General features: G+C 66.2%; 2 protein-coding genes and 1 non-coding gene across 6 annotated transcripts in view; 1 reads left to right on the top strand and 2 right to left on the bottom strand.

Moving 5' to 3' along the window:
• The first annotated feature begins 1,802 nt into the window (after positions 1-1,802).
• Positions 1,803-8,966, top strand: GAS2L1 (growth arrest specific 2 like 1). The gene is given in 11 exon segments (XM_076353014.1): positions 1,803-1,830; positions 1,833-1,948; positions 1,950-2,217; positions 2,220-2,446; positions 5,034-5,141; positions 5,405-5,501; positions 5,852-6,180; positions 6,776-7,607; positions 7,610-7,708; positions 7,711-7,866; positions 7,869-8,966. Coding segments are annotated over 11 exon segments (2,430 nt in total). The 3' UTR covers positions 8,039-8,966.
• A 1,313-nt stretch (positions 8,967-10,279) lies between these two features.
• Positions 10,280-27,131, bottom strand: part of AP1B1 (adaptor related protein complex 1 subunit beta 1) — a 29,342-nt gene continuing 12,490 nt past the window's right edge. For 2 of the 4 annotated variants that reach the window (XM_076352842.1, XM_076352843.1), the window contains 19 exons: positions 26,552-26,797; positions 25,528-25,718; positions 24,740-24,961; positions 23,212-23,332; positions 22,887-22,982; positions 21,320-21,435; positions 20,323-20,488; positions 19,300-19,398; positions 18,628-18,887; positions 17,963-18,164; positions 16,990-17,010; positions 16,628-16,657; positions 16,348-16,497; positions 15,689-15,834; positions 14,936-15,065; positions 14,229-14,313; positions 13,614-13,700; positions 12,697-12,851; positions 10,280-11,288 (listed from right to left, as the gene is read on the bottom strand). In XM_076352842.1, the coding sequence (XP_076208957.1) occupies positions 11,214-11,288; positions 12,697-12,851; positions 13,614-13,700; positions 14,229-14,313; positions 14,936-15,065; positions 15,689-15,834; positions 16,348-16,497; positions 16,628-16,657; positions 16,990-17,010; positions 17,963-18,164; positions 18,628-18,887; positions 19,300-19,398; positions 20,323-20,488; positions 21,320-21,435; positions 22,887-22,982; positions 23,212-23,332; positions 24,740-24,961; positions 25,528-25,718; positions 26,552-26,797 (2,598 nt within the window). In that variant the 3' untranslated portion in view covers positions 10,280-11,213. The remainder of the gene's footprint in view (positions 11,289-12,696; positions 12,852-13,613; positions 13,701-14,228; positions 14,314-14,935; positions 15,066-15,688; positions 15,835-16,347; positions 16,498-16,627; positions 16,658-16,989; positions 17,011-17,962; positions 18,165-18,627; positions 18,888-19,299; positions 19,399-20,322; positions 20,489-21,319; positions 21,436-22,886; positions 22,983-23,211; positions 23,333-24,739; positions 24,962-25,527; positions 25,719-26,551; positions 26,798-27,131) is intronic. The other 2 variants (XM_076352844.1, XM_076352845.1) reach the window with 2 other exon arrangements.
• LOC143167693 (small nucleolar RNA SNORD125) lies at positions 15,454-15,558 on the bottom strand. The gene has a single exon (XR_012996583.1). It is a non-coding gene; the product is annotated as a small nucleolar RNA SNORD125 (small nucleolar RNA).

The raw sequence follows: 27,131 nt of genomic DNA on the forward strand, positions 1-27,131 counted from the left end.
CCCGCGGCTCTGCAGGCCCCTGCCTGGAGCGGGGCTGGATGCGACACCCACACACACACCCCCCCCGGGGGAGCTGCGGGAAGGGCCCGATCCTGTGGGTCGTGTGTGTGTGTCCCCCCCCCGCCAGCGCGGGGACCACGGGCTGGGTGCGGGGACGCAGCGGCGGGAGGGATCGGGGGGGGGGGCAGCTCCAACCCAGGGGGCGTGTGTGACACCGCCCCCCCCCCCCCCCAGCGTCGAATCCCACCCGGGCTGGGGGGGGCGGGGGGCGTCGCTGTGTTTGTGGTGGCGCCGTACGTCGCCCCCCCCCCCCCCCCCCCCCCCGTGCCCGTGTCCCGCGTGTCGGCCCGTCCCCGCCCGCCCCCGCCCGCCGCTCCCGTCCCGGCCCTTTCTGGGCCGCCTCCAACTTCCGGCCGGGGCGCGGCGGCGGCGGCGGCGGCGCGGGGCTGCGGGCGCTCCCCGCTCCGCTCCCGGTCCCTCCGCTCCGCTCCCGGCCCCTCCGCTCCCGGCGGCGGATGGCGGCGGGGGCTGCGCGGGGCCGGGCGGCGGCGGCGGCGGCGGCGGGGCCCCCCCGGCGCTCAGAGCCGCGGCCCGGCCCGGAGCGGGGAGCGGGCGGGCGGCGCGGCCCGGCCCGGCGGTAGCGGAGCGCGGAGCCGGCGGTGAGTGCGGGGGGGGGGGGCGGGGGGGAGGGCGGGTGTCCCCGTGCCCCCCCCCCCCGGTGTCCCCCCCCCCGTGTTCCTTCCCCCCCACCCAGCGTGTCTCCGGCACCAGTCGGCATCTGCCTCGCAGGTGCTGACCCTCTCCCCCCCCCCCCGCCTCGGCAGACAGACCGCCCGCCCGCCCGCCCGCCCCGGGGCAGGGCCCCCCCCAGAAAGAGACACCCTCCCCCCCCCCCGGGAAGGGGGAACCCCCCCCCCCGGGTATAGATACCCCCCCTCCCCAGCAGAGCACCCCCTAACCCCCCCCCCCCCCCCCGGCAGCAGGACGCTCCCAGGGGAAGGCACCCCCCCCGGGGCGTGGGGGGGGGGGGGGGGGGCGGGCCGCAGGGGGGGTCACTGGGGGTTCCCCCCCCCCTCCGGCGGGGCAGGGGTTCACCAGCTCTTGTACCCCCCGGCCGGGGAGGGCAGGGACACCCCCCCCCCGCCATGGCTGAGCGCTGGGGCCCAACGCCCCCCCCGGGGCAGCCACCGGGGGTCGGTAGCCCGGGGCGGGGCAGGGATCTCCCTGCCCCCGGCATGGGCCACCCCTCCTGGCACCCAGACCCCTCGGGGTGTCACCTGCTCCCACGGTGGTGACACCCCGGATGGTGACACCCACCATGACTGGGCAGCTTTGGGCTGGGGGGGGGGGGGGGGGTGGGGTGGGCTGGGGGGGGGGGGTCCTCTCTGCCACAGTCCCCCCAGCGGGGGCCTGGGGGGGGAGGGGGGGGCATCGGTGACAAGGGACTCATTAACCTGGGGAGGACACGGGGGAGAGGGGGGACACGGGGGACACACACACACACAGGGGGTGCCGGTGCTGCGGGTCCTGGCAGGGGACAGGCAGGTTCTGGAGATGGTGGTGGTGACTGACCCCCCCCGCCCACAGGTGGGGGAAACTGAGGCACAGTGGGGTCACCGGGGGGGGGGGGGGGGGAATGGGACCAGGCAGCCAAATTCTGCTTGGGGAGGAGCCGCTGGGGGGGGCGGGGGGGGGACACAGGCTGGGGATTGGGGGGGGGAGGGGTTGTGGGGTGTTGCCTGCCCGCGTCTGCCTGTACCGGCACCCATTGCCCCCCCCCCGCCCCAGGCAGGTAGCCCGCCATGGCCGACCCGAGCCACATCCAGTCGGCCGCTCCAAGAGCATCCGTCCCTTCCGCTCCAGCGAGGAGTACCTGGAGGCCATGAAGGAGGACCTGGCCGAGTGGTTCAACACCCTCTACGACCTGGACATCCAGGTGGACACCTTCCTTGGAGAGCCTGGAGACGGGCTGCCACCTCTGCCGACACGCCAACAACGTCAACCGCATCGCCCTGGACTTCCAGCAGCGGCACCCCGAGGTGGCCGCCCGTATGCGCGTCCCCCAGAACGAGGTCGTCTTCCAAGCCAAGAACGTGGTGCCCGGGTCCTTCATCGCCCGGGATAACGTCTCCAACTTCATCCAGTGGTGCCGGCAGGACCTCGGCATCCAGGACGTCCTCATGTTCGAGACCAACGACTTGGTGCTGAGAGAACGAGAAGAAACTTTGTCCTCTGCTTGTTGGAGGTGGCCAGGAGGGGCTCCAAGTTCGGCATGCTGGCCCCCATGCTGATCCAGATGGAGGAGGAGATCGAGGAGGAGATGAGGGACCAAATGGCCTACGGCGTGCTGGGCACGCGCCAGGAGAGCCGGGACCCCCAGGCGCCCGCCTACCCCAGCAGGGCCCGGCCCATCGCCCTCTGCGACCTGAAGAACCTGGATGAGCTGGTGAGACGCGCCTCCCCTGGGAGCCCTGTGCTTGGGTGAGGGCCTCGCCAGCCACTGGCTGCTCTATGGGCCCCCAGGAGGTCCTCTCTGTCCGCCCAACGGGGTGCTCTGTGGTCCACGGGAGGTCCCACCTGTCTCCATGGCCCGTGGGAGGTCCTCTCTGTCCACCCAACGGGGTGCTCTATGGTCCCTGAGAGGTCCCACCTGTCTCTATGGGCCCCTGGGAGGTCCTCTCTGTCCACCCAACGGGGTGCTCTATGGTCCCTGGGAGGTCCCACCTGTCTCCATGGCCCGTGGGAGGTCCTCTCTGTCCGCCCAACGGGGTGCTCTATGGTCCACGGGAGGTCCCACCTGTCTCCATGGCCCGTGGAGGTCCTCTCTGTCTGCCCAACGGGGTGCTCTGTGGTCCCTGGGAGGTCCTCCCTGTCCGCCCAACCAGGCTGGCTGCAGCCCATGGGATGTCCTTCTCCCCCCACCCGGCCAGGCTCTCCGTGGCCCGTGGGAGGTCCTCGGCCGCCCAGCCAGGCCCCCGGTGCCCTGCGGAACCTCCCGACGTCAGGACGAGTTATTTTGGTGGCCGTGGCCGTAATCGCAGGGGAGACACAGGTGTCACCTCTGCCCCTGCCGCTTCCTCCCCACGGGGGGGACATGACACGCCCAGTGGTCCCCACCCCAGGAACCCGCTCCTGCCCAGATCCGGCCCTCCTCCTCCCAGCACCTTGGGGCTGGTGTCCCCGGGGACAGACAGACAGACGTGGGGACATCCCGGCGGCTCACAGCCACGATTCGGGGTGTCGAGAAGGGGGGGTGGGGGGGGGGTGGGGGGGGAGGGTGTCCCCTCCACGAGCCGGGGTGCAGGGATGCCGCCGTCCCCCTCCCCGCCCCCGGGAGGCTCAGGAGGGATTAAAGCTGGGCGGGGTGCAGGATCAGGCCCGCGCGCGAGGCAGCAGATTAATATGGGGGGGGGGGGGACGACGACAGGACATGGGGGGGACACGAGGGGACACGGGGGGGGGGGGTCTGCCCTCCCCTGACTCCCTAAGCTCAAAGCTGTTTTTTAACCGAAACCCCGATTCCTCATTAAGTCCCGCAGCCACCATACTCAGGGCGGGGGGGGGGGGGAATGCATCCTGCACCCCCCCCCTCCACCCAGTACCGCTGCAAAGGGCCCCCCCCACCCCCACCCCGCGCTGTTGCCCCCCCCAAACCCCCCCGAGCCCCCCTGGCCGGGCGCTGCCAACCCCGGCTGCATTTTTCCGGGCTGCGTAATTCCTCGCCATCGGCTTTTATGGGCAGCGCTGGAGCCGGGGAGGAGCCTGACGGTGCCGGATCCGGCCCGGCTGGTCCCCGCATCCCCCCCCCCCCCCCCCCCCCGAATGGCAGCAGGGTCAGGAACCCCCCCCTTTCACTGCAGCACCCCCCTCTCCCCACCCCCTCCCCCACCCCCCCACCCCCCCGTGCCTCAGTTTCCCCGGTTGGGGCTGACCTTGCCAGCCGGCTGCTGCCCCGGATGGGAACCGGAGCAGCCGGATCCTGCCCTGGCTGGACCCCTGCGATGGGCAGAAAGGCAGAACCTGCAGAAGAAAAAAAAAAAAAAAAAGAGGAATTATGAAAAAAAAAAAACCCAAAAATTTAGGGGTGAGGGAGGCGGCGCCGTGTGTCGTGTGTCCGTGTCCGTCCGTCCCCCCCCCCCCACGGGCTGGGGCAGGATGCGGCCATGTCCCCGCGTCCCCCCGTGGCTCCCTGCCTAATCCCTGACGTCAGCCCCGGCCGGGCCGCGGGCAGGACGGCCGCCCCGGATAGAGCGGGCAGCCGGGGAGGCAGCGCTGTCCGGCAGCCCCCACGGCGATGGGGCGGGGGGGCCCCTGGCCGCCCCCTCCCCACCCCCCCCCCAAATCTCCCTTTGGCTTTTTATCGGTGCCAGATGTTAAATTTGGGGGGGGGGAGGGAGGGAGGGGGCCAAAAAAAAAAAAAAAGGGGGGGGTCTAACCCTTTTCTGTTGGTGGATGTGGGGTGCAGTGGGGCGCTGGAGGTCCCTGCCCCATAACGGGGTGCTTGGGGGGGGGGGGGGCAAATCCCCCGTGGTTCGGGGGTTAGCGGGGCCGGGGGTGTTTCCTCCTCCTTCCCAGTTTTGGGGGTCCCGGAGCGGGTGGGCTCCAGAGAGCAGGGCCGGCAGCAGATGAAGAGAGTTGCGCCCGTTCTCAGCCTGCTCGGGGGTGGCCGGCCGTGGGAAGCGCCCCCCCCCCCCCCCTCCCCGGGTCCCCCCTCTCCCACGGCGTGTGGGTTCTGTGGGTGCTCCCCCACCGCCTGGGGCTGCGGTGGGAGCTGCCGGCTCGGGTTCCCGCACGAACCCACCCGGCTGCTTCCCGGCAGGTACAGGCAGCGCTCTGCCCACGGGGGCGAGCATGGGCGAGAGGAGGGGGGCTGCCGGGCCGGGACCAAGCCGGGTCCCCCCCCCCCCCCACCACCACCACCACCTCGCCTCTCCACGGGCTCTATACAGCCCCTCCGCGTGCGCCTATCTATAGGGGCTGGCCCTATCGCTGGGGGTCCGCGCCCCACCGACCCCTCCCCTCTCTGCCGGCAGGTGCGGGAGATCCTGGGCTGCTGCTCCTGCCCCTCCCAGTTCCCCATGGTCAAGGTCTCCGAGGGTAAATACAAAGTGGGCGACTCCAGCACCCTCATCTTCGTCCGAGTAAGAGCTGCCGCCGCGTCTCTCACCCCGTTGTCCCCCCGCCGGGACCCCTCCCACACACACTCTCCTCCTCCCCCCGCTCCTCGGCGCAGCGGGGACCCGTCCTGAGGGACCCCGTGGTGGGGTGGGCCCTGAGCTGAATTTTACTCCCCATAAGCTGCCCCACGTCGGGGACCTGGGCCCCCCCCACCCCCAGGAGTGGTCCCTCTTTGGCCACGTCCCAGGGAGCAGGCAGGGCGGGCAGGGTGACGGGCTGTCCGCAGGTGCTGAGGAGCCACGTGATGGTGCGCGTCGGCGGCGGCTGGGACACACTGGAACATTACCTGGACAAGCACGACCCGTGCCGCTGCTCCTCCCTCTGTGAGTGCCCCCCGGGGACACCAGGGACCCACCGCCCCCAGCCCACCCCCCCACCCCCGGCCGGTGCCACCCCACCTCGCCACGTTTCGCGGCTCCTGGCTCTCCGTGGGGCTCCTTTCCCTGGGGCTGGGCTGCTCGGGGCGCTGATCCGGCTGAAATGGGGAAAAGAGGGGGGGGGTGAGAAAAGGCGGGTTTTTGGCCAAGTTAATTCCCGAGGTGATTAACCCACAGCCTGGGAAACCCTGGCTGGAAAAGCCGGGTGCCGGCGCGACGCGAGGGGTGTGTGTGTGGGGGGGTGGGGGGTGGCGAGGGATGCCCCCCCCTCACCCCCCCGGTGTCTCTGTTTCCAGCTCACCGCCTGCCCCAGCCCCGCGCCCCGGGCTTCTCCCCGCAAAAACCAGCTCTCGGCAGCTTCTCCCCCGCGCCCTGCGCCCCCAGCCCCAGCACCCCCCGCCGCCTCCGCGCAGCCGGCCCCCCCTCGGCTGGGGGGGACAGCAGCCACGCCAGGACGGAGCGGGGCGGCCACCAGCCGAAGGGCGGCGGGGAGACGGGCATCCCGAAGCCACCGTCCGGCGCCAAGCAGGAGGGTTTGCCCCCACGGGGGGGCCCGGCCCCCCTGCCTGGTTCTGCCAGCCCTTCGAGGAGCCCCGCTGAGCCACGGGCAGCCGGCACGCTCAGGTAGGGCACCCATGGGTGCTGCTTGGGAGGGGTGGGGGGGCGACCATCGCCTGCCAGGGGACCCCCACCACCTCCCAGGCCCAGCAAGGCCTCAGTCCCACGGCAGGGCCCGACTCCACAGCAGGCCTCAGCCCCACGGCAGGCCCCAGGCCCCACGGCGGGGCTTCCGCCCCGCCGTGGGGCCCGGGGCCTGCCGTGGGGCAGAGGCCTCCTCCCCGTGAGGGAGCCAGCCCCGGCCCATCCCCGCCCCACGCCACCCGTGCCCTGGGGGTCGCGGCCGTGGGGGTCCCACACACACACACACGCCCCCCCCCCCCCCCGCCTCTTCCCGCCGCTGCCGGCGCGCAGGCGCAGTGCGCACGGCGGCCCGGGGGGCGGGGCCTGCCGTAGCCGCGCCCCCGCCCTCCGCGCGATGATTGGCAGGCGGGCGGGCCGCGCCCTGGCGGCGCGGGAAAGGCAGCGCGGGAAAGCGGCAACGGGGAGTGCGGGGGGGGGGGGGAGCGATGAGGGGGTGCACTGCCCCCCCCCCCCCCCCCCGCAGGCCTCCCTGAGCCTCCTCTCCGTCCCCCCTTCCCCAGGCCCCGCGACCCCGCTCCCCCCGTGCCCGCCGCTGCTCGGGCGACAGCGACTCCTCGGCCTCCTCAGCGCAGAGCGGCCCCCCGGGACCGCGGGACGGGGGTCCCCCCCGCCGCCGGGAGCCAAGCCGGGGTGGGGGGGTCCCCCAGCAGCCGCCCCGCGACGTCGGATCTTCCCCGGGAGGGCGAGCGGCTCCGGAGGAGCGCGGCCGTTCGCGGGTGCCCAACGGGCCCGGCCGGACCCCGCCGCGTCCCCGCAGCCAGGGCCGCCCCGGTCCCCAGCCCCTGCTGCTCATCAGCCGCCGGCGGGACGGGCAGCACTCCTGGACGCGGGCGGAGACCCCCTCCCGGCCCGGCAGCCCCGCCCGCAGCCGGACCCCCTCCCGCCCGGCCGCCCGCAGCCCCGCGCCCACCCCGCGCCGCTCCTCCCTGGAGGAAGGGGCCGGGGGGGGGCGGCGGGCGGGGGGGACCGGGGAGGCCCCCCGCGGCGGCGGCGGCGGCGGGGCCGGGGAGGCCTTGCAGCGGGAGCTGGAGGAGCTGGCGCGGCGGTTGCGGGCCCCGCTGCGGCTGGAGCCCGGCCAGGAGCAGCAGCTCTTCCGCCGGCTGGAGGAGGAGTTCCTGGCCAACACGCGGATGATGGAGGAGCTGGAGGACGGGGAGAACCCCCCCTTGCCCCCCCCGCCGCCCCCCGGCGCCGCCGCCGACTCGGCCTACTGCTCCTCCAGCTCCTCTTCGTCCTCCCTCAACGTCTTCGGCAAGCACGGCCTCTCCGCCGAGGACGGCCGGCGGAGCGGGAACGGGGCCGGCCCCCCGCCGCCGGCGGCCCCCGAAACGGGGGATGCGGGGCGCCGGCCGGCCTCTCCAGCTCCTCCGACGAGAGCAGCTGCTTCCCGGCCTCCTGGGACGCCCGGGAGACGCGGGGGGGCCCCGAGTCCGACACCGACTGGGCGCCGGGGAGGACGAGCTGACGGAGACAGAGGAGACCCCCGCCGTGGTGGACGGACCCCCAGGGGTGCCAGGGGTCCCCGAGCCGGTGCCTTCCCTCCCCGCGCCGCCCCCGCGCCCCTGGGCCAAGCCCCGGCTGGACACGCAGCCCCACAAGAAGCCCTCCAGGATCCCACCCCGCGGGGCTATGGGGCGGCCCCTCCCGGGCCCCCCACCGGCAGCCCCAAGCCCGGGGAGCACAAGACCTGGGGGGCTCTGCAGCGCGTCCTCTCCTCCTTCCTGGAGCCCGCCTGGGTCCCGCGGGAGCACGAGGGGCTGGACGAGGACGCCTGGCCGTGAAGACGCCCAGCTCGGTGGCCGTGGGTGGCAGGCAGGATGGGGAGAAGCCCCCCCCCCAGCACACACCCCCCCACCCCGGCCACCCCCGGGGACATCATGGAGCCGCTTGCCGGTGATGGCACGTGCATGGAGAGGCCCCGGCCAGGCGATGGCCACGGACCAGGGGTGGCTGGGGAGCTCAGTGACTGTCGGCAGTTGGGGTCGGGCACTGCGAGGAGCCCCCAGCCAAATGCAAAGGGCCCTGAACGCGCCCCCGGTCCCCCATGGAGAGCAGCTCCATGGGGGGGGGGTTGGCCACGGCATGGTCACGGTGGTGGTGGCGGGAGCAGAGAGCTGCGTCCCAGCCGCCTGGGAACGGGGCTGGAAAGCAACCGGCTCTTCTCTTCTGATCTTTGTCTCTTCTCCTCGTTCTTCTCTTTTTGTCATCCTCTCTTCTTGGCCTTCTCCTCATCTTGATATTTTCCTTTGCGTGTCATTTTCTCCTCGTCCTTCTCCCCCTGCTCTTCTTGGCCTTCTCCTCTTGTCGTCTTCTCCTCTTCATGTAATCTCCTCTTCATGTCGTCCTTCTCCTCTTGGCCATCTTCTCTTCGTGTCACGTTCTCCTCCTCTTGGCCTTCTCCTCTTCTTGTTGTCTTCTCTTCTCCTTCTTCTTTTCTTGTCTCTTCCTCCTCTCCACATCTGAGATGACTCGGGGAAATGCAACTTACTGTCACAACCTGTATTTCGGGGCAGGGAGGGTCGCTTGTTCCTCTCCAGCACCCGTCGGCCCCCCCCCCTCCCAGCCGGCCGCAGCCATGTCCGTAGCATGTGTTGATATCCCTAAAGCAGGACGGGGCTGTGCGTGGAGCCCCCTTCCCCGGGCCACCGCGGCCCCCACCCCTCTGGCCCTGCGCGTTCCCCCAAGCCAGTAAAGACCAAGGGAGCTGAACCCACCGCGTCCAGTCATCTGTCCTGGGGGGGAGGGGGGGGGCCAAGACCCTCCAGGGGGTTTGGGACCTGCCGAGGGGCAGCCAGTGGTGAGCAGGAGGGATGTGAGACACACACCACCACCACCACCCCCCCCCGAGCCCAAGGGAGGAGGGCTGTGGGGCTGGGGGTCTCAAGAGGGTGGGGAGTGGTAGAGGTGAGGGTCAGCCCCAACGTTCTGTACCCCACTGCAGCCATGGGGACCCCTCGGCTGCATCTGGGACCCCTCCACGTCCCCAAAGCCCTCGGGGCTGCCTGGAGCAAAAGCACCCAGAGCCTTCGCCCCGAGAGCTGCTCGCCCCGGGGGCACGGCTGTGCTCTGCCGCTGCCCAAGGTTGCCGAGGCCTGGGCAGGTTGTGGGTCACCGTGGGGGTCTAGACCCGCTGGTGGTGGCCATCCCGCTGCGACTTTGGGGCTCCCAAAGCAGGGTGTCCAGTGGTCCCCAGCTGCATGCCGTGCACGGGAGTGGGGCTGGTGTCCAGCCCCGGAGCGGTGCCGGTGCCCCGTGGGGTGTCCCGGAGCGGTGCCGGTGCCCAGCGGGGTGCCGGTGCCCAGCCAGGCGGCCGGAGTGCCAGCGCCCAAGCAGGGTGCCTGGTTCCAGGGCCAGGGCTGTCGCCCCCGCGGGGACCAGCGGCACCCCCCACCCCCCCCGGGGACTCCGCACTCATCCCCAAGCCCAGGAGGGGCTCACGGGCCCGGAGAGGGCCCTGCATCCCCCCCCCCCAGCACTGGGCACCGTGCACCGGTATGGGGCTGCCGTAGGCCTTGGAGGAGCCAAAAGAGGCTCCGGCATCAGCCAGGAGCAGGGCGCGGGGCCGAGAGCTGCCGCTCGACCTCCCCCAGGACCATCCTGTCCCCCGAGAGAGGCCCCGTTTCCCTTGGCCACCCGCCCGGCTCCCGGCAATTTGCTGCTTCAGGCCTTGCCGAGGCCAGAGGCCGCGGCCACCAGCCCCGGGAGAGGGGAGAGGGCTCGTCTCCTCCCTGCCGAGGGCAGGGCACCGCCCAGAGGAAGCTCACAGCATCCTGTTTCCCCAGGGATCACCGGGCCACGGCTCGGGCGCTGAGCTTGGGGTACCCCCCCCCCCAACAGCAGCTCCGCGGGCAGATGTCACCTTTATTCAACGTTCGCTTAAAACAAGTGAACATACAATATATTTATATTTTATATATTAGATATTTCCTGCACCAAACGCTTCTAGTTAGGGGTGACCCATGGCTTTATTTCTGGGGGAAGGGGGGGGGGGGGGGGAGGGAGGGGGAGGAGCACGCGGGGGGGAAGGCGGCACGTCCTCTCCAGCGCCCATGGGCGACGGCGGGGAGCAGAGGGAGCCATGGGGCTGGGGAGGGGGGCAGTTGCCCCAGCTCGGGGGCAGAGGTGGGGCGAGGGCAGCGTGAGTTGATGCTCAGAGCCCTGCCAGCCCCGCTGGGGGGGGGGGGGGCGGGGGGGGCTGGACGGGGCTGGAAAAGCCCTTTTTTTACTGCACTTGTAAGTACAGGCTCAAAATCGAGATCCTCGAGGCCTTCGGGGACCTTTGGAAACAGCTCCCAGGGGGGAGGAGACCCTCTCCAAAGGGATGGGGGTTCACCACAGGCTCTCCTGAACCAGGAGACAAAACCAGGGCCAGCCGGGAGCTGCCGCAGGGGAAGGAAGAAGCCAGGGCTCCAGGGGGAGCCGGAGCAAGAGCCACCCAACCCCACAGCGCTTTGGGGTGCCAACCGGCACCGAACAGGCTCAGAGCGAGCCCCGGGGTGCTATTCCCGGGGAGGAGGAGTGCCGAACCCTTCACCAGACACCACCACGGGCAGACACGAGACCCAGCGCCAGGGGGGAGGTGGATTTTTGCAGGGTGGGGGACACGCAGGGGAGGAGGAGAGCAGCCCCCCAACGTGCAGCAGCTCGGTAAAAAAAGCAGTAGAGGGTGAAACAGGGCTCTCGACAGGGCAACATCAGCAAGAAGGACACCGCATTACTCACACACACATTTCTACAGGGATGGAGGGACTGGCCGGGACGCCCCCGCCCTCCTCCGCCCGCCCCAGCCCTGCCGGAGATGGGAGCACCGGCTCCGTTTTCAGGGCCCCGGGGCCGGAGGGAGATTCCCAGGGGCTGGTTCCTTGGCAGGAAGGAGAGGAGACATGCACACGGGTCCTGCCCCGCTTCCTCGGGCGGGAAAGGGAGGAGAGGAGGAGGACGGGCTGTGGCAGCACCTTAGTTCTTCAGGATGGTTTCGTAGGCTTGGTAGACGTACTGGGACACCTCCGGTGCTCGGCATTTCAGGGACAACTGCGGGAAGAGAGGAGGAGAGGGGATCATGGCACCTCGCCCCACGCCGGTGAGCCGCCAGCCCCAAAGCACAAAGCCCTGCATGCTGCAGCATCCCCCCCCCCCCCCCGCCACGGGGCAGGGGGCGGCCCCGGCTCCTCATTTCGGCTGGATAAAAGAAGATATTAAAAGGCACCGAGCCCCCTAAATGCCCTCCCCGGGGCTGCTGGTGCTCCCCCCCCCCCCACGCGGCTGAGGAGCAGAGACATCCACATGCAGCGCAGGCAGGGAGGGCAGGGGGACGGGCAGAGGCGCACACACGCTTCGTCTCTCGGGGTTTGATTCACCGCCCGTAGCTAAAGGTGAACGGCATCTTCCTCTCCTAAGCGGTACGAGCCCCCTTCGGCTATTTGCTCAAAGATTAAATCTTAGACGACTCTGAAATCAATTAGCTCCTCTGCACACAGGCGAGCGGGGAGAGCTCAGCGCGGAGGTGCCGAGCGGGGAATCCTCCGGGATAAGGATTTGCAGCTATCCTCATCCCAAGTGAACCCATGAGGGTGGTGGGAATGCCCCGACCCTCCGAAACGTTCACCTCCGACGAAACTCCGCTCTCGGCGCCGGCCTCGTGCCAGCCCTGCCGGGAGGGAGAGGCAAGAGGCACCGAGAGACGCGCAGGGCTGGCAGGGCAGCCGGCAGGCGGGTAAAAACATCAGGGGGGAAATAACCAGGCGGCAGCCAGAGACAGCCCAAAGCCGGGGTAAAAACCAGTCTGCTAACCTCCAAATCCTGCAGCAGCGGGCAGGCCGGCGAGGGCGGGCAGGCAGCAGGTACGGAGATACACAGAGAGGTGAGTCAAGGCGACACAGCTCGTCCCAACCCAAAGAAAACGGGCTGCGAGGAAGGTGGGGAAGGGGCCGGGCCGGGGAAAGTGGGACATCGGGACGGCTCCTGCCCGACACGAGGACAGACCTCCGCTCCGAGGCCGTTCGCAGCTCCAGCCGGGCTGCCCAGCACGCAGGCAGAGCCAGGGATGCCCCAAGAAGGGGACGGGGTTTTTATTTTAACGGAGGCGCGTCAGTGGGCTGGGACCTCTCTCTCCTTCCTTCTGCTGCCACCACGGTGCCGCCCCGGTGCCGGGAGGGCAGCCCAGCAGAGACCAGGTTTTGCCGCAGAGCCCAACCAGCCAGCGCAGACCGTGTCTCGCCCTCCCCCATGCGAGAGGGACGCCAGGACTGGCACGGGGGGGAGGGAGCTGGCACCGACAGCAGCTGGGGACGTCCTGCCACCGCAGACGCGCTGCGGGACCATCCAGCCTGACCCGAGCTCCGAGCAGAGAGCGGGGAAGGCGGGGTGGGCAGGAGGGGGGGCAGGTGGGCTCAGAGCCACCTCGGGGCTGTTTCGGAGGCAGGCAGGGGAAGGGGCGTACCGTGAAGCTGGGATTGCTGGGCTGGATCCTGAGCTCTGCCAGCACCCAGATGCCGTTGGTGAGCTTCAGGGACTGGTAGAGCATGTCTTGGCCCTCCACGTTCCTCTTGGCGATGGTGAAGATGTTGCTGCCTTGGAGCTTGCTGCTAACGGCATCTGCGTGGGAGGAGAGAGCTGCTGCGGGGGCTGCTCGGGGCAGGGCACCGGGGCTGAACATCAGCGCCCTTTGGACCTGCTCCTGCCCCATCTCCTCCTCCCCGTGATGCAGCACATCCAAAACCCGCCGTCCCCACGCAGCGAGGAGAAGGGCTCTATTCAACCGGGCTCCCGGGTCCTCCCCGGGGAGGGCGGGCAACAGCCCAGAGCTGGATTCACAAGCGGAGCCGCCCCCGCTTCGCTCCACAAAGGTCAGCTCGCCGCTGCCAGCGGGACTGAAAGGACTTGGCTGTCCCTGCCCAGGGTTTGCACATCCCGCTTGGCGCCAGATCTCCTGGAGAAGGAGCCCGGGGGAGCGAGGAGGCACCAGGGAGCCTGGCCCCGGCTCCTGCCCACGGGCACGGGACCGTCGCGCCCTGCCCGCCGCGGGTTGGCCAGGACAGGCTGCTGCGAGGCCGGGCAGCGTCAGGGCTGCATGATCCAGTTCAGCTTCTCCACACAGGGACTGGTGCCAGGGCGGGCACAGCAACGGGCCACGGCGGCAGGGACATCCCCACCGGGCAGAGCGTCTCCGAGGCCGCCAAGTTTCTACAGCTAGCCAACGGCAAGCAAAGCAGCGGCTCCCTCCTGGAGATACAGGGTGGGCACAGGGGAAAGGAGCCCCCGTCTCCCCGCAGCCTGGGCTGGGATAGCTGGGATGAGCTGGTCACCAGCGGCCAGCCGAGAGCTGAGCCCGGGTCCTTCTGAAGGGTTTGGACCCACCTGCGTTGAGAGAACAGTCTTTGATCTGGAACTGGGCCTCGTTCTCGTTGGGAATGTCCTTCCAAGTGGCCAGGAACATCTGCCGCTCTGCAGCGAGGAACGAAACCACCACAGTGAAGCCGCAGGACCGGCCGCCCCCTCCACCTCCCCGAGGTGGGTACAATACAGGGGCCACGCTGCCACGTCACCGGCAGCTGAAGGGATCTCACCCCGCCACGCTGCCACCCCCTCTCCAGCAGCTTCCCAAGACCAGCCTCACCCAGCCGCAGGAAAGCTACCCGCTCTGGGGGGGGGGGTTCGCAAGCTACACTGGCTCGGGGAAGAGGCTGGTGAGTGCCAGAGAAGGCAAAATAAGCAGCGAGTGAAGCTCTCCCTGGCAGTGAGGAGTTCGAAGGTGGCTCAGGCCATCTCAGGAAGCCACAGCTTGGTCGTGCTGGCATGGCAGTGTCCCTGCCTGCTCCAGACTGCCAGGGGCATCTGGCTCCCCACGACTCCCCGCTCCATCCCCAGGGCTGGGAACGTGGCCGGGAGGATTTCAGGGGCTGGGATGGCACTTGCGGACCGGTGGCAGAAGTGCAGCTTGCAGGAGCCACAGCCACCCGCGCTCCAACTCACCCATCTTTCCGTCCTCCACGAAGAGGATATGCAGCGGGTACAGGGTGCTGAAGTAGAAGACGTCGATGTTGTTTTTCACTGCGACCTGGGACAGGAGGACGCGGGGACGTCAACACCTCCTCCAACCTACAGCAGGCGAGCGGTTCCCAAAGCGAGCGTCCCATCCCATCCCACCCCACCCCACCGTACGCCACCAATCCCTCTTGAACCGGGTGTCATCCAGCAAGCATGAGAGGCAAGAGAGTGGCAGCTGCCTGAAGGAGCTGGGGAGGCCAGCATCATCCATGCCCCGCGTGCTGGCGTGCTCCCGTCCCCAGCGTATAGGGGAAAACGGGGGAGCTGCCGGGGCTGCACCCCCTTAGCCTGCTCTCCCCGCTGCCTCCTGGGAACTACAGCTCCACCATCTCCCCCCGTGCTGGGACACTGCGAGCGGATGCTCAGCCAAGGCTCGGCTCTGCTGCTGTCAGCGAGGACCTTCCCCCGCAGAGGAAGCCGTCTGCATGGAGCTGGATGTCAAATCGGAGTCGGACTGAGCCCCGACAGCAGAGAGATGACGAGCTGAGCGTTTCTTCTCGCCTGGTTCCTCCTCTTCTCGCCGTCACGCCTCCCTCCCGAGGTAGCACAGAGAAGGGAGCGAGCCCAGCCCAGGGCACCCCCTACCCCAACCCCAGCTCCCCAGGAGGGGAGAACCCCAGGCGTTTCCCCACCTGGAGGTTGTTCAGGGGGTCCATCTTCATGACAGAGCCGACAGTGTTCAGTGGAAGGGAGATCTCCACGGACTGGTTGGGGGCGAGAGGCGCATGGACCTGGAGAGGAGCTGCCGGGGCCAGGCCGAAGCTGGGGGGGGGGACGGACGACACGACACACACCCAAGGAGGGCAGGAGGTCAGGGTGGGGGGCAGCAGATGGTGGCAGAAGGCACTGCCCATCCCCCCCCAGACCAACCTCGGGACTCCCTGCCTTCCTCCACCTTGGACCCCAGGAACACCCCAGCTCGTCCTGCTGCCCCTGCACAGTCCAGGACCAGGCTGGCTCCTGCCCTGCTCACCCTGGGGCAATAACAGGGAGCCCCAAAATCTCACCCCTTCCTCCTACACAGACTCACGCCCATTTTTAGCGTTCCTGCACCATTCCCTCAGGGCCATCCCTTGTTGCGTCTCCCTTTGAGGGAAAAGGAAGCATCGGTTCACCAGGAGGACAAATAACGGGACGGTGGTCAGACCCCAGAGGAACGGCCTCTTCAGCCAACTTCTTAGAGGCTTTGGTTTGATGATCATCACCACCGCAGCCATCAGAGAGAGAAGGGTCATCACGTGAGGCTGTTCCCAGCCCTCGCAGCCTCGTTGGCCCCCTTCCTCCCACCCCTCTCCCCGCAGGCAACCGCTCCAGGGCTGAGCTCGGAGGTGTCACACAGCACCTTCACCGGTGGCTGCTGACGCAGCCCAGGAGGGACCTCTCACCTGTTGCGGTTGAACTGGATGGCAAAGTCAGACATGACCTGCAGGGCTTTGTTCGTTAGCGCGAGGTCCATGGAGATGGAGCCCACCTGCCGGCTGAAGGTGCCGGAGATCTCCAGCCCCTTGGCCTTCATGGCAGGGAGCCAGACCTGGGTTAAGGAGACAAGAAACCCTTGGGGTTTTACCCAAAGCGAACCCTTTGGTGCTCTCCAGCCTGGCAGGGCCGCGCAGGGTGTCTGTAAAACCAGGAGCATTTCACGGCTACCAACGCGCAAGTCAGCGCAGGCACAGCTGCCCTCACCCCCAGACCTCACCCCACACACCGGGAAACGGCGCAGCCCCGAAATCAGAGACGTGACCTGACAGATCCCTGCTCTCCCCTCGGCTTAGGCCTCCGTGCCACCCAGGGGGAACGTGCAGACTGCCTCTGCCCTGCACCCCCGTGCCCAGGCAAGCGCTGGAGTGTCCTCTCCGTCTGCAGACCACCACCCTCACCCCTCACGCTACCGTGCCAGGAACAGGGGCCTCGTCTTCCACCTCCCCCCGGGGAGACCCTGCAGCGTGGAGCGGGCATGGGGGGGGGGAGTGTCTCTGCTCCCCTTAATGCCGCAGCCCTGAGCTTTGCCAGCAGCCGGCGGCTGGGGCCCGGCTGTCCCACTCACCGTTTTGGGCGCCACGTAGGATCCCGACAGGGTCCCCACCCCACCGGTGAGGTCGAAGAGGTCTCCCAGGCCGCTGCCGAGGGGTGCCCCCAGGTTTGCGGGCATCGCGGTGCTGGGCGCTGGCGCGAAGCTGCCGCCGCCGCCGCCCATCTGCGGGGGACAAGGGAGCGGGTTACGGGGGGCACCGTGGGGCAGGGCAGAGGAGGAGGAGGAAGAGGAGGAGGAGGAAGAGGAGGATGCAGAGGGCGAGAGAGGGGTTCGGGTGCGAGGGCACACTCACGGCAGGGCTGCCTCCCACATCGCTTCGCAGCTGCAAGAGACAAGAAAGGGGCATCAGCAGGGGCAGGGGCCAGCGCACCGAGGGCGCAGGGGTCCCAGAAAACGCCCCATCGAGGGCACCCTCTAAAAGCATCAGTGTGGGCTAGTGAGGGCCCAGGGCCGGCAGGGATGCTCCAGCGGTCCCAGACCTGGCGTGCCAGGAGCCGTTTGGGGACCTGGCCGTCCCCAGAGGGAAGCGAGGTGTCACTGGGGCACCGAATACGAGGGCTCAGGCTGCGCGGGGGGAGCAGGGGCAGCTGGGGGTGGGCACGGGCACTGGGGCTACGCGTGGTCAAGAGGGCTAAGGAAAGGGCTGATCCATACCCCTTCTGACTCGTCCCCCATCTCCAAGCAGAAGCAGGCAAGGCGGAGAGAAGAGCCAGCCACATGCAGAGACAAGCCAGGAGAGAAGAGACAAAAACAGAGAGACAAGAGAAGGGGAGGAGGGAAGAGAGGTTAGTCCTGCCGCATTGCCAACCCGTCCATCTGTCCGTCCGTGGCTGCCCTGGAGCCAGCGGGACAGAGCACGACCGGGGGTCTCTTGTCCCCACGCTCAGTGCTGGCCCGTTACCAAACCCTGCAAGGCCAGCAAAGAGCCAGGGCAGCACCTGGGGGATTACGGACCAGGAAAGGCAGCGGGCACAGAGACAGCGGTGCTGCCTCCCCTTGGGGATCTCTGCTGGCTTTTACGAGCCGTGGAGAAAACTCCACAAACTCTTTTCCTTCGGGGAGCCCGGACCATCGCCGGCACCCGTGGGGCAGGCAGTCCCAACCCAGGTAGAGGTTTCCATCCCTCCTCACCCTGCAGCCAAACCGCTTCTCAGTTCGCATTTCCAGGAGGACAAGCTGTCACCTCCGGACCTCCCAGCACAGGAGACACCCCGTTAAAGCACCCCGCAGGCTGGGAGCGGGCACGTCTCGGCCCAGCCCCGCAGCAGCTTGGGGCACATCCCCGTTTCATGCAGCCGTCGGGTTCAGAGGGGGACCCAGGAAGAGGAGTCACCCCCGCAGCACAGCATGGGCAGTGGGAGCATCTACACAGACCTCATGTACCGAGAAAAAAAGGCACTCAGGAGCACTAAACCCCTGCCCCGCTCCAGCCATCTGATGAGGACAAGATAAACTAGGGTGCAGTGCCCCTCCGTCTTCACCAGCTGTAGAAGGAAAGGACTAGCCCAGATGTCTCCGGGCGGACAAGCCCATCCCGTCCCCAGGAGCTCCAGACAGGAGCCAGCATCAAACCCAGCACGATGCCGCCAGGGCAGCCGGGGAAGGAGCACGCGGGGCTGCGACGTACCAGGCTGTCCAAGCCGCCTCCGAGGAGGTCCACGGCGCCCATCTGCACGGAGGAGGTGGCGATGGGAGGCCCGCTCACCGGGGGGCCCAGGTCCAGGTTCAGCAGGTCACCCAGCAGGTCGCCCTGAGTGGGGATGACGGCCGGCTGCTCCGCCGCCTGCACCCCCGAGGGGGCTGTGTCGGGGCTCTCGGCGCTCTCGCTCCTAAAGGAAGGGTGAGTGGGGAGACGTGAGACACTGAGGAGCTCCGGCTGAGGCGACAGGGCCTGCTGGGGACACGAAGGCTTGGGGAGGGGGGGGGGGGTGTCACTCAGCTGGGCTTTGCAGCGAGTGTTCAAAGAGACACCCTGTCCCAGCATGGCTCCCGACACTTCATGCTCTCATCGAGACCACCTTCCACTTAGGTCTGAGATCACTCCTTCAGCCTTGTAAGGGCAGTATTGAATCCATACGGGCCTGCTCTTACAGGGGAACCCTCCCCTCGGGAAGAGGGGCCTCAGCTCAGCTCCAAGCACAGCGGACACAGCCAGCTCCGCGCGGTGCTGTGTCTGGCCGCAGCAGCCCCGCAGCCACTTGGCTCAGCATCCGACCTGCCCGTCGCACGGATCCAGCCCTGGAAGTCCCTGCGTGGAGTGGGGAGTCACCCTGGGGAAGCGGAGATACTCACGAGCCCGTTCGCGGGGGCAAGCTCTTGTGCACGACCCCCCTGCTCCCCTCCACGAAGGCGCTGGGAGGTTTGTGATAGACAGAGGCCAGCGTCCCGATGTAGCAGATCAGCTCGTCCAGGAGCGTCGGCTCGATCAGATCCGTCTCTTCGGAGATGAGGGGTTTCTCCGCCAGCACCACCTCCTTGGCAGCCACGGGGTCGGTGGAGAGCAGGCGCCAGTAGATGTAGCCGCGGTCCCGCAGGTCGGGGTTGTCGGAGTCCTTCGGGAAGCACGGGGGTTAGTGCCGAAGCCATCGGGCAGGGGAAGCTGCAGCTACTAGAGAGCAACTCAGAGCACCTTGGCCCCGTCTAAGTCTTGCTGTAGTATTAGAGGGATCACGGGGATAAAAGTTAAAGCTATTTATGTCACACCTCTGGTGTACAGAGGCTACGCTGCTTTGCTACACCGGCCTTAGCGGGGAAACGGCGCAAGACGCCTCCTGTGCTGTGGGAGACCGTGTCCTCCCTCTCCAGGATTTAACTGTCAGCTCTTCCAGAATTAAGCTCCAATTATCTGCCTCCTGTCACGGGTGCTGCATTACCAGGCCATTCCTGCTGCCCTGGGGGGGGGGGGAACGGGGGGACGGCGAAGCCCACGGGAAGCTCTTCCCTCACGCGGGAGCCGTTACCCACCTGCGTGGCCAGGCTCAGCACCTGCTGCACCAGCTCCTGCGTCTCAGTGGGCTTCTTCAGAAACAGCTTCACGATGGCCGTCAGCAGCTGCAGCTGAACCTGCGGGCGGACGAACAAACTTTAGGGAGAGGCAGACAGACAGCACGCGCTCTTTTTGTGCAAGAACGCGTGAATTTTTTCCCTTACGCGCTGCCGGGACGTAACCCCAACCTGCCTTTCAAGGGACCAAACGCACGGTGACCGCTTAAGCGGCGATGGCAAGCGTCAGGGCACCCTGCATGGCTCCCAGCCAGGTCTGCAGCCCGTTTCAAGCCGATTACCACGCCCTCAGCCCGTCAGAGCCACAGGCTGACGTAGAGGTTACTGGGCAAGATCCTGGGACCGGGTTACACAGTCCCACAAGGGCGAAGGCCAGAGCATCCTCTGACCTTTATGAGGATAAGCAGCAGCGATTCACCTCCGACGGTCCCCTTAGACCCGAGACAGGGCGGCCAGGATCGCTGGCTTTGCTATTTTGAATTTATAGACTTTCCCCTGGTTCACCGTGACTTAGTTTCATGGTGTTTTGCAGAGGGGCTTGTAGGAAGTCTCCATAGATGAAACCCCCCCCCCCGAATTTCCACAGGCGAAACCACCGGCCTCAGCTGCCCTGGCAGAAGGGGCAGGCACGTCCCTCTGCTCATTTCAGCCGCCTGACTCTGTCTTCCAGCTCCAAAGGGCTGATCCTGTCCCGGCACAGAGGAACGACCAGTTGGTCCTTCCCAGCTATTAAGGAGGGAAGGTGCTTGGGACACCACCGCGGTGGCGTTTCACGGGCCACGTTCTACACCCAAAGCTACTGTGGGACACCACCGCCCCGAGCACCTGCAAGGAAAACACCTTCACGACCCCGCTAGAGCAAACTGCTTCGTTACACTCCAATTAGCACAAGCTTTGTCACAGTGTCACCCCTCAGCCAGCTGGTCCTGCTGGCGGCCAGATCCCCCGCATCGCGTGGGGGGCTGTCCCCCCATCCCACCGCACCTGGGTGCTCTCATCGTGGAAGCCCTCCAGGAAGCTCTCCAGCAGCTCGTCGGCGTTGTCGATCCGCTCGGCGTACTCTCCCACGATCCAAATCATGGCAGCCCGGGCCTCGGGCTCGTCCAGAGAGTCGAGGTTCTCGCAGAGGGTGGCGATCACGCTCTCGTACCTTCCCGAGGAGAGGACACGTGTTCACCAAAAGCAAGAAACCCGAGTCCCAGCTCTGCTTTAACTCCAAACCACGTCCCATCACCCTCAGCAGAACCAGGATATGGCTGAGGGCACCGGCAAGAGCCCCTGCCACCCGCCTGGGGCTGTCCCCTCTCCCCAGGGCTGTGGCACGGCGTGACACTGCCCATGCCGAACCCTCTCCGGCCCCAGAGCACGTTCCCCTGCTTGCCAGCCCCGCTGCTGAATCGACTTCTCAGCCCCGCTGATCTGGACTCTGTCCTCTCTGCAGCAGCCCTGAGTTGCCGGCTATTAGTCAGTGACTAATAGCAGATTAGTCCATTACTAATTCAGTTCATTAGTATTTATTACCACTATTAGTACACGACGTCCGGATCACGCAGTCGCCCATTCATCCTGGCTCAGCTGGAACACTCCCCTCTCCTCCCGCCACCCTCCCGCCAGCATCGGGAGTGCTGAATTAAGAGCCAGAGATTGTTTACGCTGATGCGAGGGGCCTCAAAGTCTCCGACAGCTCCTGTCCCTTTGGGTCTCTGGATCTGAGACTGCCATCGCGGGGCTGGGGCTGGCTTTCCTGCCCCCCGCTTAACTCTTGGGGCAGCACTGACCAGTGATCACAACCCCGAGCAGCAAAAACCCCAAAGCCACCTTCACTGCAGGGAGGCTCCAGGTGGCTTCACACCGACCATCCCACCAGGAGGGAGCAGCAGCCCGTCCCTCGCCCACGCCTGGGTCTTTGTAGGGTCCCCCCCAAAGCGCAGAGGGGCAGAAAGAGCCCCGTCTAGGACCGGGAGCATCCACCGCCACGCACTTGTTGGGGTACTTGCGGAAGATGTCCTTGATGACGACAATGGCTTCCTGCACCACGTAGTTGACTTTGGTCTGGATGAGGTCGAGCAGGGTGCTGACACAGCGCTCGGCCGATTGCTGTCGGAGGGACTCGGTCAATCAGCGGCGATGCTCTTACATCCCTGTCCAAAGCCTCCGCTGCCCTTCCCCACACCCCCCCTTCTTGCTGCCTTATCCCCTCCGTACCTCCCCCAAACCCAACCCAGACCAGAACGGGGGACGCACACGTGCGGGTCTCCCCTTCCTGCCCCTTTAATCCGGGTCTAGCTCCTCCTCATCCCCCTTGCACGCTCCCAGAGCCTCCTCTCCCCCCGCGCCGCTGGCTCCCTGGCTCCCACGGGACTGGGAAATTGGCCCGATTTCAGGCCCTTGGGCGCAGGAGCGCAGCAGCGAGCCCAGACCTCGGCTTGCCAGGGCAGCAGCATCTTGCACCTTGCCTCAGTTTGCACCTGCACAGCCACACAGCTCAGCATTAACAGGGAAAAATAGCTAATGTCACAGCAATAAATCCCCCCCGGGGAAAGGCTGGCTTCGCTGCGGAGGGGAGGGATCGCTCTTAACAGCAGAGCCGGGCCAGCTCAGCTCCCAGCGGGAGGCAAAGCCCGAGCCGGCTCCAGCGCATCTCCTCCTGCCTCTTACCAGCCCCTGGCTCGCTGGTGTCGAGCTGTTTGTCTCATGTGATTGAGGACGCCCTGCAGCAAACCCGCTGCAACATCAGCTGGCTGAAAGCTACACGACCCTGCCGATTGCTGTCGGAGGGACTGGGTCAATCAGCGGCGATGCTCTTACATCCCCGTCCAAAGCCTCCGCTGCCCTTCCCCACACCCCCCCTTCTTGCTGCCTTATCCCCTCCGTACCTCCCCCAAACCCAACCCAGACCAGAACGGGGGACGCACACGCGTGGGTCTCCCCTTCCTGCCCCTTTAATCCGGGTCTAGCTCCTCCTCATCCCCCTTGCACGCTCCCAGAGCCTCCTCTCCCCCTGCGCCGCTGGCTCCCTACTCCCACGGGACTGGGAAATTGGCCCGATTTCAGGCCCTTGGGCGCAGGAGCGCAGCAGCGAGCCTGGGCCACGCAGAGCCACGGCAAGGTTTTGAATAAGCCCCCCCTTCTTCAAATTACCCCCGAGGGGAAGGCAAAGCCTCCTGGCCCCTCGGTAAGGGCTTAGCTCCCTCCCAGCCCCCCCCCCCCAAACCCCGCAGTCCCCGAACAAGCCATTTGTATCATCCGCTGCATTAACGCATCAGGGGCAGCTGCAGGCAGCTGGGCCTGCAACGGAGCACGGGGCAGGCAGGGATCCTAAAACAGCTCCGGCGGCAAAGGGTAAGGGGATCAAATCCTTCCTTACACCCCCTACGTGCCCCGTGGAACAACCGTGGCTCATCCCCAGGCCCACGAAGGCTCTAGTTTGTCGGGACAGCACTGACTCCTGGGGTGAGATGACCCCCAGCTCATCCAACACGTGCTGGAGAGCGATGCCTCGCCCAGGCCGCAGCTGCCATTGGGACCCGAAGCGACCCAGCCCTCACCTCCACCTTGATGGCACAGCGGCCGATGGCTCGAACCGCCTTCCTCACGAAGTCCACGTCCACCTCCGTGGCGTACTCCTTCAGCTCCGCCAGCACCTGCCGGAGGGGACAAGACAGTGAGAGCCCGGCTGCGAGAAACGCCACCGGAAAAGCGGGGCAGCGACCCAGCAGAAGCAGGCTGGGTGGTAGAGCCGCTCCCGCCAGCATCCTGCAAAGCTGGGTCTAGGATTTCTCGGGCGAATCGCCTCCCCGTGGGGCTGGAGCCCCCCCTGCCCCCCGCACGCCCCCCTCGGTGCCCACCCAGCACAGTCAGGCAGACCCCGACCTGAGCAATGTTGGCCTGGGAAGCCAGGCGGATCATGATGTCCAGCTTCTCCAGTTTGACGTAGATGGGGTCGTTGTACTTCACAAAGAACACCTTCATCTCGTGTTTCAGGATCTCGGGCCTGGAGGACAACGAGAGGCAGCGATGAAGGGAGACACACACTCCTTCGCTTTGACCACAGAGAGAAACATCAAAAACATCTTCCAGAAACCATGGTTTTCTCCAGAGCTTTCTGGACACCCGATACTGCTATCAGACGATTTCTCTAGTGGCAGAAGCAAGATCTGAGCTCCGCTCCCACCTCCAGGCTCTGACCCAGGCAGCAACCAGCAGGCAAAGCAGTGCCGAAAAGGAGTTGTTCTCCTCAGAAAGCTGCACGCCGGTCAGGAGACGGATGGGGATTCATTCGCCTGACCCTGCAGGCAGCTAACGCCCCAAGTCCTTGCGAATTCATTACTCCGTTAGCCGGCTACGAGCATGAATCATCACTCCCTGGCCGAGGCTGGAGCTGGAACGGTGAAGGCTTGAGGACACCGAGGACATAAGCTGGGGAAACCCGGAGCCGGAGAGCGAGCAGCTCTGGGCCAGAAGGACGAGGCTCCTTGGCCACAAGCACAAGGTTTTGGGGGCCCGTTCAATGTCACGGAATCCAAGATACCGTGATTATCCCCCCCAGGACTCTGTCCCTTGGCTCCCCTTCGCTGGCGCGCAGGGGACAGAGCACAACCTTGCCGCAAACGAAGACCAGACGCAAGGCAACAGGGGAGGTTTGCCTTGCCAAGGTTGGAAGGGACATCTTGCGGGAGCAGGGATGCAAACCCAGACCCCAGGGCTAGGCTGGACCTTTCTCACCAGATCATCCTCTCTCTAAGCTGGGGAAGGGACAGGCCGGGTCCAGCTCCAAGGAGCCAACCTGCCTTCCACATTCCTGCTCCCAGGGACGCTAATTGCTTTCCACTTCTCCCAGAAGCTGCTGCTATTTTTAATAGACATCCACGGCGATAACCGGGAGGACAATAAATCATCTGACTGCGGCTGTCACCGCAGAGTGTGGCTCTCCAGCTGGCCGGTTCTGCTCGGGGCACACGCGTGGGGCCTCGGACACCTCCTGCCCACCAGCAATTTTAGATCAGCAAAGGGACAAAAGGACTCTCAGCACTTATTCAAAGAGGACAGCTACGTAGAAACAAGCTGATCTCATAAAAATTCCTCCCTAGGCATTTAATGACTAAACCGAAGTCTCAGCTTTCTGCCTTTCCATCCTTTGCTCCCCCAAATAAACAATAAATTAAAATAAACCCCTCCTGGAGATCCCAGCTTAGCTCCCTGCCCATTAACTCTCACGATTCTCTGCGCCCAGCCCTTGGATTTTAAATAACAGAGAAGAAAAGACCTCATATGACGGGTCGCGTCGGCAAAGCCCTGACAGGGCTGCAGTCGGAGGGTTTGAAGCACTGGGAAGCAGCACCCGCAGGGAAGAGGGAAAGCCTGAGCCAGGCTGTCCCTGCTGCCGCGCCGGGGCACCCACCTCTTCTGCACGATGAGGTTGATGTTGCGGAGAGCCACGTACTGCAGCTCGGGCTCTGCGGAGAGCAGGGTGACCAGCGGCGGGGCCAGCTTCTTTAGCAGCGTGCCGTAATAATCCAGGTCCTTCGACAGCATCTCCATGAACTTCATCAGCACCTTCACCGCCGAGAGCACCACCGCCGAGTTGGCATGGGACAGCCGGGGCGTCACCCGCTCGCAAATGCTGGAGGTGTCGGGGGCGAGGGGGAAGGGGAAGGGGAAGAAAACGATCGCAGCCTGTCTCCCTGCTTAAACATTGCTGCCAGTACCGACGAAGAACAAGGCACTGGCAGAGTTTGCAGCAGGACAGCTGAGCAGCGCTTAAGACCTTCTCAAGAGATGCTGAACTGGCTCTTAAACGCCCCGGTGATGGTTATTTCCCAGCCTTTACAAAACCCTATTGCGGCGACCCCCTTTCCAAGCTCCCTAGTGCCTGTCCTCCCCTGCTGCAGGGTAAGGCCACATCTTGAAGCAGCTCGAGAAGCACAATCCCTGTGCCAGCAAGGGGACAGGGCTCACGATGGGACCACGGCAGTCCCCAGATGGCTGCGCCCAAGGCACGGTGGTTGGCAGATGCCCGCTGTCGCACCTCCTGCGGCAGGATGCCAAGGGTCGGGAGGATGAAGATATTTGGAGAACGGGCAGTGTCGATACCCGCCTGTCCCCCTCCCCCTTTCCAGCCCCGCTCCGGCCGGTCCGCGGTGCCCTGAAGCCATCGCTGCCCCAAGCGGCACCCAGAGCCTCCCTCACCTCTGGGCTTCCCGGTCATCCTTGGGCATGTAGTTTGCCAGGCAGTCCAGGATGAAGATCTGGCCCCACTCGGTGCACTCGTTCAAGGCCGTGAGCAGCTTGTTGATGGACTGGGGGTTGAGGTCCAGGAGGTTACTGCTCGGGTGAGACTCCGCTATTTCCGAGAGAGCCGCTACTGCGTTGGCCACTACCTGCCAGAGGGGACAGGGCACGTGTTAGGTGACAGGGAGCGTTAGGTGACACCAAAGTGTCCTTCAACAGCCTGGGGGAAAGCTGGTGCAAGCAGAGGAGCTGCATCCTCAGTATCGGCACCTCGCAACCCAGCAACATCTGGGCACCAGCTTCTCCTCCCCACCAGCTGATCCTCAGGAGATGAGCAATCACCGCCAGCACGGTCCCACCACCCACGCCACATCTCCCAACGCTTCGCACGTGTTCAGCGGGAGTCAGCCTTGGCTCCCTGCCCAGCGCGGAGGAGCCCGCTCTAGCTCCCCTTCCCCGGGCAGTCGGGCTGCTCTGCGGAGCCCCATCACTTTCTGCGGCAGCTCCCGGGCTCACTGCTACGCCCGCGGCAAGATCTGAAGAGCAGCAAGAGCTGGGGGAAGAGAAACCCTGGGGAAAGCAGGCTTTAAAGTTTCCTCACGCCTGGGGAAAGGGAGGGAGCCTAGGAAACCCTCACCAGAGGCAAAAGCCGCCAGCTACATGGTACCAGAGCCGAGCGTCAGCTCCCCTCTGCCACCATCCCCTGCTCCGAGCTGGCCAGGGCAGCCTCCTCCCCACTGGGAACAGACTAATAACGCGCTGCCAAGGAATCCGAGACACCTTCCATCCAGGAGACAGGGTTACAGGACAAGGAACGCAGCCTGCAACCCTCAGAAACAGCTGTCCCCAAAAGCGGCCTCTTAAGCACCGAAAAGAGAGCGAAGGGGAGCACGGGAGGAAAGGAGTCAGGATGTAAAGATGAAGGGAGAGCATTTACTGCCGCTTGAATGAAGAGAAGATGGAAAAGGCAAAAAATAATCACCATGGGGTTGGAGTCCGAGATGAGGTCCTTAAGGGTGTCCAGGAAGCCCTGGTCCTCCACCAGCTGGGCATTGATGTCGTGGAGCTTCGCCACACAGACGGCTGCCGTCTTGCGCACGTAAGGGTCCTCGTCCTTCAGGCACTTCCGCAGGGGCTCGCAGAGATACTCTGTTATCTTGTCCACGCGGATGCAGCCCATGGTCCGCACAGCCAGAGCCCGGATCAGGGGGTTTGGGTCCTCGCAGTCCTGTGGGGACGAGAGGGGGAGGTTAGATTTCCAGGGCCTCTTCTCCTTGAATCGCAGGCATCAGTGGTGGCTTCGGGACCTCCGTTCTCATTTGGGTACCTGAAGTCTAGAGGTTTTAACACTCAGCTCTAAATAATAAGTCACCCAAGAGAGAGGTTTGATCTCTCGTTCTGCAATCTGCCACCCACAGAGTTTTAACACCATCACTCCAAACACACCTCCAGGAATCTGGTGTCTTCATCACTTACACCAAGTATCTGAAATCAGCTGCCACCCCGCAGAATGGCCACCTGACCTGGGAGACGCATCTATCGGGTTTATCGTGTGGGTTTTT

This window comes from Aptenodytes patagonicus, chromosome 15 (assembly GCF_965638725.1).
Source record: "Aptenodytes patagonicus chromosome 15, bAptPat1.pri.cur, whole genome shotgun sequence".
Classification (NCBI taxonomy): domain Eukaryota; kingdom Metazoa; phylum Chordata; class Aves; order Sphenisciformes; family Spheniscidae; genus Aptenodytes; species Aptenodytes patagonicus.